Source organism: Gopherus flavomarginatus, chromosome 1, assembly GCF_025201925.1.
Source record: "Gopherus flavomarginatus isolate rGopFla2 chromosome 1, rGopFla2.mat.asm, whole genome shotgun sequence".
Classification (NCBI taxonomy): domain Eukaryota; kingdom Metazoa; phylum Chordata; order Testudines; family Testudinidae; genus Gopherus; species Gopherus flavomarginatus.
In genome coordinates, this window is record NC_066617.1 from 323,821,234 (window position 1) to 323,835,678 (window position 14,445).

The following is a 14,445-nucleotide window of genomic DNA, read 5'->3' on the forward strand; positions in this document are numbered from 1 at the left end:
GCCTCTCTACGCACGTCCCTCTCCTCTGGGTAGCCCCGCGCCTAAGCTGTGGCGGAAGGGCGGCCCGCGGGGCATTCTGGGAGTTGTAGTTCTAAGGCCGGGCCAGGCTGCACTACAAGCCCCACAACAGGCCGCGTTCGCCCCGGCGCGGCTGCTGAGGTTGCTAACGCCATCTTGAGAGTGAAGAGCCATAGGAACTCCCCTCCCCGAACTGCTCGGGACTGAGCTGCTGCGAGCCGGAGGCCAGGCTAGGCCGCGGAAGGCTGTTGCTGTCTCTGCTCGGAGGTTGGTCCCTTCACCCAGCCGCTGTTGTGATGAGAGGGGGGCGGGCGGTGCCGGGCGCCTCCCCCGCGTGTGAGAGGGGGGAGGAGGGAGGGTTCTGCCGGGCAGGGAGTGGGAGCGGGGTGGGCCGCGCAGTGCTGGCCGGGGCCCAGTGTGAGAGAAATCGAGTCAGCAGCAACACCCCCCGCCCAGAGAGAGCCTGCTGTCTGTCTGTCTGTCTCACACATACATACAGCAACACCCCGCACCCAGAGAGAGCCTGCTGTCTGTCTGTCTGTCTCTCTCACACATACATACAGCAACACCCCGCGCCCAGAGAGAGCCTGCTGTCTGTCTGTCTGTCTGTCTCACACATACATACAGCAACACTCCCCGCCCAGAGAGAGCCTGCTGTCTGTCTGTCTCACACATACATACAGCAACACCCCCCGCCCAGAGAGAGCCTGCTGTCTGTCTGTCTGTCTCACACATACATACAGCAACACCCCCCGCCCAGAGAGAGCCTGCTGTCTGTCTGTCTGTCTGTCTCTCTCTCTCACACATACATACAGCAACACCCCCCGCCCAGAGAGAGCCTGCTGTCTGTCTGTCTGTCTGTCTGTCTCACACATACATACAGCAACACTCCCCGCCCAGAGAGAGCCTGCTGTCTGTCTGTCTGTCTCACACATACATACAGCAACACCCCCCGCCCAGAGAGAGCCTGCTGTCTGTCTGTCTGTCTGTCTCTCTCACACATACATACAGCAACACCCCGCACCCAGAGAGAGCCTGCTGTCTGTCTGTCTCTCTCTCACACATACATACAGCAACACCCCCCGCCCAGAGAGAGCCTGCTGTCTGTCTGTCTGTCTCTCTCACACATACATACAGCAACACCCCCCGCCCAGAGAGAGCCTGCTGTCTGTCTGTCTGTCTCACACATACATACAGCAACACCCCGCACCCAGAGAGAGCCTGCTGTCTGTCTGTCTGTCTCTCTCACACATACATACAGCAACACCCCGCGCCCAGAGAGAGCCTGCTGTCTGTCTGTCTGTCTGTCTCACACATACATACAGCAACACTCCCCGCCCAGAGAGAGCCTGCTGTCTGTCTGTCTCACACATACATACAGCAACACCCCCCGCCCAGAGAGAGCCTGCTGTCTGTCTGTCTGTCTCACACATACATACAGCAACACCCCCCGCCCAGAGAGAGCCTGCTGTCTGTCTGTCTGTCTGTCTCTCTCTCTCACACATACATACAGCAACACCCCCCGCCCAGAGAGAGCCTGCTGTCTGTCTGTCTGTCTGTCTGTCTCACACATACATACAGCAACACTCCCCCGCCCAGAGAGAGCCTGCTGTCTGTCTGTCTGTCTCACACATACATACAGCAACACCCCCCGCCCAGAGAGAGCCTGCTGTCTGTCTGTCTGTCTGTCTCTCTCACACATACATACAGCAACACCCCGCACCCAGAGAGAGCCTGCTGTCTGTCTGTCTCTCTCTCACACATACATACAGCAACACCCCCCGCCCAGAGAGAGCCTGCTGTCTGTCTGTCTGTCTCTCTCACACATACATACAGCAACACCCCCCGCCCAGAGAGAGCCTGCTGTCTGTCTGTCTGTCTCTCTCACACATACATACAGCAACACCCCCCGCCCAGAGAGAGCCTGCTGTCTCTCTCCCTCTCACATGCACACACATATGCACAGCAACACTCCCTGCCCAGAGAGAGCCTGCTGTCACACACAGGCACACAGCAACACCCCCAGCCGAGACAGAGCCTGCGCGCGCTCTCTCTCTCTCTCTCTCACACACACACAGCAAGACCCCTACAGCACAGACAGAGCCTGCTGTCACATGCACAGCAACAACCCCCACCAGCCCTGAGAGGTTGTCACATGGACATCCGCCCAGCCCAGAAATGTTGTCTCACACACAGCAACACCCCAGACCAGAGGGAGAGTCTGTCACAGTCATGCACATGCAGCAACACCCCCTAGACCAGAGGGAGAGTCTGTCACGCACACACAGCAACGCCCCCAGACCAGAGGGAGACAGACACATATAGCAACACCCCCCCACCCAGAGAGAGGTTGTCACACACAACACAACACCTCCCCCAACCCAGAGAGGGTCTGTCTTTCACACACAGGAACACCCCTCCAGCCCAGAGAGAGTGTCACACGCACAGCAACACTCTTCAGCCCAGAGGAAGAGAGACCGTCACACACACAACACCTCTAACTCTCAGAGAGAGCATGTGATGGACACACAAAACAACATGCATGCCTTCATAGAGGGAGAGACTGTGTCACGCAAACAGCAACACCCCCTACAACCCAGCCCAGAGAGAGGGGAGAGACTGAGACATACATCATTATCCCCAACTCACTGCAGAGAGAGAGACCGTCTGGTGCACACAGCAGCACTTCGCACCCCAGAGAGAGGGGTGAGACTGACACCAACACACAGTAACACTTCCCACCCAGCCCTTCCTGGAGAGAGGGGAGAGACTGATACACACAGCAACACCCCCCAACCCACTTCAGATAGGTGGGAGAGACTGTGACACACAGAGCAATAGCCTGCACTCTATCCTGGCGGGAGTAACATCCTCCACTCTAGCCCTAGAGACAAGGGGAGGTAGTTTATAACACATAGCAACATTCCCCATATCATTCTTGAAGTTGAGGGTTGCGGCACGGATGACAGTTGGGGAGACAAAGGAGTGAGTGTGTGTGTGTGTGTGTGTGTGTGTGTATATATATACACATATACACTAACAATATCTGCATCTCAAGAGAGGAAAGACATTTCTTCCCTTCCTAGTCCAGTCTTATCCCCAGGGTAACTCACAACACAGAAAACAGCAAAGTTCTCTTCCCACCCCTTGAGATGGAAGAGACTAATATGTGCATAGCAAAATTATTCTTATTTCCATATTGGGGTGGGAGGGTAGAGGCTAACCTTCCTCACATACAGCAAAACTTTCTTCTGTAAATGGAAGAAGGGAATCTCACTCTCCCTGCAAATTGGAGAGTTCTCTTTTAATTTTATTATAGTTCAGTTATTGGATGCCTGTCACTTTCCAGAGTTCAGAAGTTTAATAGGTTACAGACACTAGTAGAATTAACCCTCTAGTAGGAACTTTAAACTGGAAATTGTCTGTTATCAATCATCTTGTCTGATGCATTTCTCCCATTATTTCATGCCAAAAAAATAGCATATGTCTTGTCTTTTAAAAGGCAGTTGATATTGCATTCCGTCCACTTTATACACCTCTGGAATGCCATGGAAGACCAAGTATTTTTGAGTTAGGTAACTTAATATGTAGGTGACTGGATGACACTCAGAGAAGTGATAATGATGACATTTGGAAACTACTGCCTGTCATGCTGATCAATAATACGTCAGTTTCCTTGTACCCTTCCATCTGTTTGTATCTATATGTAGTCTCTTGTCTTGTACTTAGACTGTAAGCTCTTTGAGGAAGGGTCAATCTTTTTGTTCCCCATTTGTACAGTGGCCTTTTACAGTGAGTTCCTGATCCTTGGCTGGGGCTCATAGGTGCTATGGTAATACAACTAATAATAGATTACAGCTTTAATTTTTAAATCTGATCTAGTTTATTATTTATTAATAACCTCATCTAACAGGTGTTTGGTGGGCTATGACTTGGATTAGTCCAGTGCATATCATAGAAATTACATCACAGTGGCTCTAGGTAACATTTTGTTGGCAGTCTGAGTAGAAAGGTCAAGCATTAACTGAGCACAGACATTTGGTTATCTAATTCTTAGGGGTGATCCCAGTAGAAAAAGGAATGAAGCTTGTTGGCAACGATGTAAGTAATTGCATTGCTAATGCCCATACTGAACCTGTACTGTGGATAGCTAGAGAATTCCAGTGTTCAGGCTACTGATCTAATTTATTTCTTAAGCACTAAATTCACTTTTAAAAAATAATTTAGCACAGATAGTAAATTGCTAATGTCACTGAAATACGAGAAAAGCTCTGCACCAAAATAGTTTTTATTATAAACCTACTGAAATAGGTAACTTTTGTTTAAAACCAAAACTACATTAGCCTATAGTGGATGCTTTCTTTGATGAAATGAATAACTAACTTATTTTCATTGTGAGTGTAGATAAACCCTGATGTTACAAATTATAGCTCAGAATAACTTCTAGTTTTTCATAATGTATTCTAAAAGTGTATGTATTGTTAATATTCTTGCTTTTTTTCTTTAAGATGCTTCATGCTGATTGTAAAGTAAGGCCTTTGGAATATGAAGATGAAATGACAATTGAACCGTGTTCTAAAAAAATTAAATCAACAGAAGAAGCTCATGATAAATCCTGTAATGATGGTTTCCAGGGATCTTTTATGAAAACAGACACTGAGAGAATTAACAAAGAATGGATACCTTTATACGTCTCTGATAACCAAGGAAAACAGGAAGTGCAGCAGAAAGAGAATGAAAATACAGATGTCTTGGAAACATCCAGTGAAGAATTCCCTGGTAGTAGGCCGGGAATTATTGAGTCTACTCGTTCAACTATCATGCAGAGTGTAAATCTTCCAATAAAAGAGGTTACAGAAAATAAATGCCCATTCATTACTGAAAAAGTAGATGAAGCTAATATTAAAGAAACTAGCAATAAATCGTTCACAGTAAATGGAGATGAAGTAGAGGCTGAAGAACATAGTACAAGCCAAGTATTTATTGGGCCTGTTTACAGACCTGTGGAGGAGAACAAACAGGATAAAACCAGGAATTTTACTAAATTTAGCACAGGCAAAGAGAAACAAAATACTGTACTTGACAACAAAATTGACAAAGAGGAAGCAAAGAAAATACAGACTCTCTCTTGTGATGTATCAAAAATAGATGATGAATTGTGCCAATTTTATAAAGAAATTCAGCAGCTTGAAAGCGATAAAGATGAGTTAGAAGGTCACCTACAGGAAAAAGAAACTGAATCATCTCAGGAACGATTTATACCATCTCATGAGGATGAACAAGATATCTGTTACAGTAGAACACAATCATATTATGACCATGAACAATGTTTCTATAATGAACCAAGTGGCCAGAAGACAGACAGTGAACCAAAATGTTTTGACAGTGAAACCAATGGCTGGAGAAGTGAGAATCATTTTAATTGGCAAGTGGATTCTAAATTCTGGAACCATTCAGTCCCTCAGTTTAGGCCTGGATGGCAGCCAACACAATCTTTCATAATACCTCAGGGTCCTCTTCTTCCTAGGTTCAACCATCATTTAGATGTTCAAACTCTTAGTTCCACACCACATCAACCAAATACTCTCCATTCTCAGAATGATGGACTTCCTCAAAAGAATTATACAGGTTACCATGGAAATAGTGGCAGTACTAACAGGAACTGTCCGTTGTTTGATCAGAATAATAGTTATGCTGGTCATATTGGTATCCATAGTATGCAAGTCTCCAGAAATGGATATAGCAACCAGGATGGATGCATGAATAATGGTTTCTGTGAAACCAGAGAAGAGTGTTGGAAAGATCCTAGAACTTACCAGATAGAGGGAATACACAATTTTAATTTTCAGCAGTTTTCAGAAGACAAATTATGTAGGTCACAGAAATTACTTCTAATTTTAAGAGGTCTGCCTGGCTCAGGGAAAACAACACTGTCTCAGTAAGTATATGTTGAAATAATAATTAAAAAAAAAAAAAGTCTGCTAGGTTGTTCTTGTTTTAGGTCCTGATCCTGTAAAGATTTACACAAGTAGTATTCTTGAAGTTAGTGGGACTACTCATATGTATAAGTCTTTGCAGAATTGGGGTCCTAATTGTTAAATAGTGAAGGAGTATAGTAGTGAATATTGGAAATATTAGTCACTTCATTGTTAGCTGTTCTTTTGGTCTTTTTCAGTAAGAATGCTGATGATCACAGAAACCTGTTTTATATTTGTTTTAAAAATATTTTTTTTCTTCTATCCAGTGGCTCATGCCTTCTGCCATGCTGACTCCTGAAACTCCAAATGCTTTTAATATGAAAGTTAGCCACTCTCTGGTCTTTCAAATTCCTTCCTTAAAATGTCTTCTTCCAAGTCTACTAACATTAGTTCATCTAAATTAAAGTGCTCTTATATGCCATTAAAATAAACTTTAATGAGACATTATCAACTTGAAAAATCTCATATGCATGTTTTATATTTTCTATTATTTAATTTTACAAATAACACTTAAAATTATTAGAAGTGAAAGAGACTAGAGAGAGAGAGAGAGCGCCTCTTGTTTTTGGTATGTTTCATTTGTGCATAATTAATTTAATAAAACTTTGTTTATAGTCACTTCCACTGTTTATCCAGTGTAGTCAGTCAGTTTCCACATTTGTTGGTGAAGGCCTTTCCCACAACAAAAGGGGATAGAAAAGTTTTTTTAAAGGAACATATGCTAGTTAAACTACAGAAATTCTCAGGGACTCGAGTCTGGTAGGACCTGACATCACTTGAAATTTTTTTAAAATTATTTTAATTGACTAGTTTTCAAGTTCATAGTGTCTTACAACATTCTGTGACAATGTGCCTGTCATCACGGAGCATAGTTTATGTATCTGTCACATCTTAAAAACCTACATTAAGAGAACTTTGAGTCAGTAGTTTCACTCAATTTAATAAAATCACCAGAAACAACACTTTCCAGATGATTTAAAGGTGCTTACCCTGTTAAGTAGAGAGATATGATGATCATATTACTGCATATTATTTCTCAGAACAAAAAATAGGTCACTGTTGTAGTAATTAGTTTTTTATTTTGATTTGTAAATCTGCTAAAACTTCCTTAAAAAAGAAAAAGAAAGTTATTAAAGGGGGGAAAAATATTAAGCATGCTAAGTCAAGCACTCAAAAATTAGGAAATGCCAGAATTAAGTTTGTCTTAATTTGAGCCCCCTTGTACATATGCATTATGATATGGCCTTTATTTATGTGATGAAATAATGTTTTTTTTCCACAGGACCTTGCCTTATTCAGGGCATAGAATAGACAGTCCTCACTTAATGAGCAGCTATTTGATATTTTGTTTCCTATGCTTTTCTTACTGTATCTTATTCAACCCTGCTCCAAAGACAGAATTGTTAATTTCTTAATACAGGTCTGTCTCATTTTACAATGGGGTTACGTTCCGCAGTCAGCACGTAAAGTGAAAATCGCGTATAGTCAAACTTACATTGAGTGTAATGGCAGGCGGAATCGCCCACACTACAAAAACAGTATTTAAATTGTTGTTTTTCTCTTTTTTTTGTTCTTGTTTTTGCCTACCGCGTAAAGCTGAAATCGCACGTGTTAAATGTGCCTAAGATGGGACAGACCTGTAGGCTTCTTATGGAATTTGATGCTGTAGTATATGTTGCTTCACAAACGTTAATTTGTTTTCACAACACCCCTATTAGATGATCTGGTTTTATTATCCCAATGTCACATATGGGGAGCTGAGACACACACACTCTAAAGTCAAAAGTATTCGCTAACTTTGGGTGCCCAACTTGAGACACCTAGGACCTGATTATTTCAGAGCACTTTATTTATATATAATTTTGTATGTTCAAAAGACAGCTCCCAGTGATTTCATTTGCAGTTGGGAGTGCTCAGTACTTCTGTAAATTAGAGCCCAGGGTTTCAAGTCAGGCATCTAGAAAATGGACATGCAATTAGTGACCACCTGTAAAAAAGTTTGGTTTATGTGATGCTTGGCAAATCACATAAGATCTTGTTGGCAGAGACAGGGATAGAATCCAGTTCTCCAAGGCAGCATTCAGCTGCCTTAACTATGCTACAGTTCTTTCTCTTCTTGCAGTTCTGTCTCATTCACTACACACCTTTCAATTTCTGCAACAGAGTTAGAGCAGACAACAGCTTTTAGTTCACAACCTTAATTCATTCCCAGAACAAGTCCCTCCTGTGCGCTGAAAGGGGAATGGAAAAAATAGTCTGTGATCATGTAATTAAAGACTGAATCCTTAGTAACATTTTAAATGTAGATTTTTATGTGTAATTTCCTAGCTTTTTTGAAAAACAAAGTGAAAAAACCAAAATTCTATCGTGACATCATATTAACAGCCACCTGATTCATCAGCAGGGATGGAACCTTTAGATCTACTACACTGATCTGTGCCACTTGAGCTAATGGAGTAACTGGTAGAAATAGTAGGTTATCATCTTCTTTGAAGAACAGCCCAGGGGATTTCATAGATATGTACTGCCATCAGAGAAATGTCTGGAGGGGAATGTGGTCTAGTAGGCAAGGACTTTTCTGCTCATTTCCTCAAAGTTTGACCCCTTCTGTTTATCCCCTTCAAGCTGACCCAGTCCTATCTGTTTCGCACCCCATTCCCCTCATCCAAGTCCCAGTCTCTACTCCTCAATCTCTAATCCCAAGCCAAGTTTCCTGGTCACCACCTCCTGACTCTCTCTCTCTCTCTCAGTTTTCCCCTCCCAGTCTCCTTGTCCATCCATTTCCAGTTCCCTCAAGCCCCTTCAGCTCCTTGTTGCCAGTTTTCTTGTCTGGCCATTCCCATCCCTCTTCCTTCCCCTCTACTCCTTGTTTGATATGTCTTCCTCCCCACCCACTTTTCCTATCTCCACTGGGTCCCGGTCCCAGTTTACCTTTCTGGTCTCCTTAGCCAATCTCATTTCCCACCTCCTGCTTCTGGCTCTTTGCCCAACCAGTCCCAATTCTCTCCCCATGCCCTGTCTCCTCATCAAATCTTTCCCCTGCACCTCCTTTTGCCCTTTCTAATGATTCCAAGTCATGTTGCCCAGCTAGTCCCAATTCCTGCTCCTCACTTCCTGCCTGGTCCACATCTAATTTAAGTTTTCTCCCCTACCCCTCTGTAAACTAGTTCCCAGACCCAACCCCACATTTCCCACCTTGGCTCCCATTCCTAAGCCCTTTGCCCAGCCAATCTTTTCCCCTCTTTCCTGCTACTTGTCCCAGTTTTCTCCCTAATCCCCCCCCCGCTCAACTCTTGTCCCCTCTGGCTCTGAATCAGGCAGCTTCTTCTTCTATACTGCCTGGGACCAAAAGCACAGGATTGACATGCTTCCTTCTCTTGCTGGCAGCAGCCCAGAGACTTTTCAGAGATTTTAGCTATGCTTGCAATATATGTGAACTGACATTTTTTTCAAAGGTTGACAACTTGTCCAAATTTGGGTTTTTATGGGGATGGCATATGGTCCTCCTTTGGCATTAAGGTTACCCCCTGCCAAATTTTAAGTCCCCGCTTCAAAGAATGGGGACGCTAGAACTTCTCAGAGAAAAGGTTGCCAGAATTGAACACGTGCAAAACGCTGTATTTTTCCGTAGCTTAGTTCTCAGAATTTAGCATGACAGACACCTCTCAGAAAATTTCTTCCCAAAGTTATAAGCAACTGAAAACAAGGTTTTATAGGTCATGTAGATAGTCTAGAGAAACACAATTGAACTCTGGTCTCATGAGTCCAAGGCTAGCGTCCTAACTACTGATCAGGCCTTCTTTTATTGAGTCATAGATTTTAAATCCAGAAGGGACCATTAGATAATCTACTCTGACCTGTATAACAAAGGCCATAGAACTTCACCCAGTTGCTCTTGCATTGTACTGTCAGTTTCATCTGTTAATGTGAGTCTTCAACATAGCAGCAACAGGGGGAGAAAGAGACATTTTTTAAAATAGGAAAATGTAGATTTTTTTGATAAATTTGTAAACAAGGGATTAGGAGTCAGGCCACCTAGGTTCTAGTTACAGCTGTTCTGCTGACATGATATATGATCTTATCTGTCTTCCATGGATGTAATCTTTCTAAAGAGCTTTGAGAGTTTTGAATGAATTATTAAGCATTAACGTCCAATTCCTCCAGGACTTGCTCTGTGGAAGTATATGTTCAAATAATGTGTTTTATAAAGAATATCCATTATAGTGTGACATGGATCTATGTAAAAATCCAATAATTTAATATAAATCTATGAAAAATTACTTTTCCAATGACCTGGACCGTCAATTCTTAATAACATATGCACTCTTATATTCATATACAAACTGTCAAAATTAGTCCTGTTACTCTTTAAAAGTACTAAATGTCAAGACAGATGTCATGAGGTTAAATTTGGCTTAATCTAGATTTTGTGAAAACAAGCTTTTACAAATCATTTGAACTGTTTAAATGCATTTTTAATTGTAGTTTAAAGATGTTTTTGTTGTTTATAAGGTGCTGTGAGAATGAAAAATGCTACATCTGGATAGGCAACCTATGGCCCGGGTGCCAAAGGTGGCACGTGAGCTGATTTTCAGTGGCACTCACGCTGCCTGGGTCCTTGCCACCAGTCCGGAGGGCTCTGCAGTTCAATTTAATTTTAAATGAAGCTTCTTAAACATTTTAAAAGCCTTATTCACTTTACATACAACAATAGTTTAATTCTATATTAAAGACTTACAGAAAGAGACCTTCTAAAAATGTTAAAATGTATTACTGGCATGCAAAACTTTAAATGAGAGTGAATAAATGAAGATTCGGCACACCACTTCTGAAAGGTTGCCGATCCCTGTGTTACATAAATGCTAAATGTTATTAATATATTTAGTAGTGTTTGCAACCCAAACAGTGCAACATTTTATTCCTTCATGAGCTCCTGCAGGTGGAATTGACTAGAAACTGACTATGAAGTTTTATGAGCAAGTTTAATTAGCAGGGAAATTTAGGATGCAAATTCTGACCTGAAGCCTTTCTTGTGGACCATCATTTTTTTTAAAGTGAGGTCTCTGGGTCCCCCAAGTGTAATATGGAGCTGAGTGTTATGCCTATAAAAAGTCTCAGTTATTCCTCAGAGATGATGGAAACCTATTAAGTCAAATTGCATGTTTAACTCCGTGGGCTACTGAGACTGGTAGCATCTTCAGATAGCTAGACTGAGGCTTTGTTTCTACACTGCAGGATTTTGTGGACACAAGTCATGCAGATGATCAAAAACTGCTATAATTACATTGCTTTTGCATGTTGACCCAATGCTCCTTCTTTTGGCGGAGCACATCCAAAGTTGATGCTCTAGCATCGACAGTGAGAGCAGTGCTATGGGGTAGCTATCTCACTGTGCTACTCACCACATTCTGCAGCTCGGAGTTGTGGGAAGGTGGAGTGGATCACAGTGCATCATGAGTGGGGTCAGTGTCCCATGATGCAGTTTTTTCTGTCCCATCATTCCATGAGCTTCCAACTGCATTTTGCATCATTTTTCAACAGTCCCTGTTTACTGCGCAACTGCCATCTCTGCCTGAAAGGATGGATCCTGCACTGCTCTGTTCTGTTGTGTTCCCAGTTAATGAAAACATCATGGCTAGTCATGCAGTATATCATGAGTTCCCAATCCGAATAGGAATCCTGATCTGACCTGCTATATGTCCTGAAAAGAAACAATGCCAGATTACTTTTGACATTCATGGGGCAGATGCATACAGCGGACCCTCACTATGGGGCTCAGGATACAAGCACTGAGTGGTGTGATCACATCATTATACAGGTCTGGAATGATGAGCAGTGGCTGCAGAGCTTTTGGATGTGGAAAGACACCTTCCTGGATCTGTATGCAGTGCTCACCCCAGCACTGTGATGCAAGGACACCAAAATGAGAGCAGCCCTCTCAATGAAAATGCACATGGCAATTGCTGTGTGGAAGTTGGCAACTCCAGACTGCTATCAGTCAGTCGCAAATCAGTTTGAAGTCGGGAAGCCCACTGTTGGGGCTGTGTTAAGACAAGTGTGTAGGGCCATTGATTGCATCCTTCTAAGAAGGACTGTGACTTTTGGAAATGTGCATGAAATAGTGAATGGCTTTGTGACAATGGGATTCCCTAGCTGAGGTGGGGTGATAGAACATAAGAATGGCCATACTGGATTGGACCAATGGTCTGTCTAGCCCAGTCTCCTGTCTTCTGACAGTGGCCAGTGCCAGGTGCTTCAGAGGGAATGAACAGAACAGGTAATCATGAAGTGATCCATACCCTTTTGCCCATTCCCAGCTTCTAGCAATCAGAGGCTAGGGACACTTCAGAGCATGGTTTTGCATCCCTGCCCATCCTGGCTAATAGGTGAGTGACCCCTAGTTCTTGTGTTATGGGAAGGAGTAAATAACACTTCTTTATTTACTTTCTCCACACTAGTCATGATTTTATAGACCTCTATCATATCCCCCCTTAGTCGTCTCTTTTCCAAGTGGAGAAGTCCCAGTCTTATTCATCCTGATACAGATGCCATTCGATACCCCTGATAATTTTTGTTGCCCTTTTCTGAACCTTTTCCAAGTCCAATATATGTTTTTTGAGATGAGGCGACCACATCTGCACACAGTATTCAAGATATGGATGTGCCATGGATTTATATAGAGGTAATATGATATTTTCTATCTTATTAGCTATCCCTTTCTTAATGATTCCCAACATTCTGTTCACTTTTTTGACTGCTACTGTACATTGAGTGAATGTTTTCATAAAACTATCCACAATAACTCCAAGATCTCTTTCTTGAGTGGTAACAGCTAATTTAGACCCCATCATTTTATATGTATAGTTGGGATTATGTTTTCCAGTGTGCATTACTTTGTATTTATCAGCCATAAACTTCATCTGCCATTTTGTTGCCCAGTCACCCAGTGAAGGGCAGTCTCCTAATGTAGGTTCTTACATCTGTGTGTAACTCCAGATGTCATTTTGGAAGGTGTCCGAATGGGTATAGTGAATGAAGTACTGAGATGGGCCAGGAAGATGCAAGGAATGTGTGAGAGGAGTTTGGGCAGGGCATGGAAAGCAGTTCTGTATGGGCTGTAGGGATGGGGGTGAACACTCACGTATTCTGCCTGCAGTGCGATTAGGGACTTCAGTATTTCCGTTTGCTCCTCCATCACTTTTATCATCTGCTTCCGGCCCACTAAAATTCGTTCCTGGCTCTCCTTCCTCTCCTACCTATCTATTATATTATTTTAATTTACAGTCTCTCTCCATGCCCTGTGTTCTTGTTTTTTGGCATCTGAGGATTGGAGCACCTCTTGGAACACCTTGCTCCACCTTGGTTGTTTCCTTATCTGGCAGAGGCATTTCACTAATGTGTAGGGGGTTCCCCGGAAAGCCACATCTACAGAAGCACAAGAAACAGTAAATTGTAGTATGATTGTTAGTTCATTGAATCATTATAATAAAATACACCTCTTTCTCGCTGTTCCTTGGCAAGCATGCAGCTTGGCAAAAGCCGTAAAGATGGTGAGTTTGGCCTAGGGTGTGTGTGCTCAAGATGGGGAAAAGGGTCTTAGTGGTTTTCTAAGGGGATCACTGCAAGTGACTAGAGACAAAACTGTAAATTAAGCTACCATTTTCCACAGGCGTGGGTCATTGAGGCCGATATCTCACTCTGAGGGTATGCTGGAGATTTACCCTTGCATTCTTGCTTGTGTGCGGCCTCTGACTGGGTCCCTCTGCTGCTCGCCTGCTTGGGTCCCTGTACAAGTGATTACCAATAAATGTGGGAAAGTTTCCTACAATGGGGGAAGGAAAAAACAGCTCTGCCAAGGAGCCTTCAGCAGAGGATTGGTGAGTACCTCCAGGAAAGTTTCCTAGAGATCTCTCTGGAGAATTCCTGTGAAATCTCATGAGATTTCAGCATGCATTAACACAGCATTCCATCCCACGGCATAGCTGCATAGGGGAATGTGAAGCATACGCAAACACAGCTAGTCTTCTACATATCTATCCCTTAATCCACTTCTAGCATATAACAAAGCAAAGGACAGTTCTACTTCATATGAGCAAGCAACATCAACTCGAAAAGATCACTCTCCTCTGTCTTGTGTGCCAGAGAAAAAGTGCTGGACTGGCTTGAACCCTCCTGGGTTGAGAAGAGATCCTGGCTCACCACATACTGGATGACCCTGTCACCTGTCCCATCTTATCCTCCAACTCAACCTTTTCATCCACCAGTTCATCCTCGGGGTTCATTCCATTGTCCACTGTCTCCACCCTACCCCTGAAGTATCCACAGGGCTCTTGGTGGTGGAGATGGGGTCACTGCCCAGGATAGCGTCCAGCTCCTTATGGAATTGGCAGGTCTTCGGCACAGCGCCAGAGTGACAGTTTGATCCCTTGTCTACTGGTATGCCTGCTTC

At 43.4% G+C, this 14,445-nt stretch overlaps 1 protein-coding gene across 4 annotated transcripts in view; it reads left to right on the top strand.

Annotated features, from left to right (window-relative positions):
* N4BP2L2 (NEDD4 binding protein 2 like 2) overlaps positions 1-14,445 on the top strand; it is a 479,674-nt gene that overhangs the window by 366,377 nt on the left and 98,852 nt on the right. Inside the window, exons 1-2 of one of the 4 annotated variants that reach the window (XM_050937132.1) lie at positions 99-285; positions 4,527-5,956. The exons of 1 other annotated variant lie outside the window; for it this stretch is intronic. In XM_050937132.1, coding sequence (XP_050793089.1) covers positions 4,527-5,956 — 1,430 coding nt within the window. In that variant the 5' untranslated portion in view covers positions 99-285. Of the gene's footprint in view, positions 1-98; positions 286-4,526; positions 5,957-13,726; positions 13,874-14,445 lie in introns of those variants that run through there. 2 more of the 4 variants (XM_050937131.1, XM_050937133.1) reach the window with 2 other exon arrangements.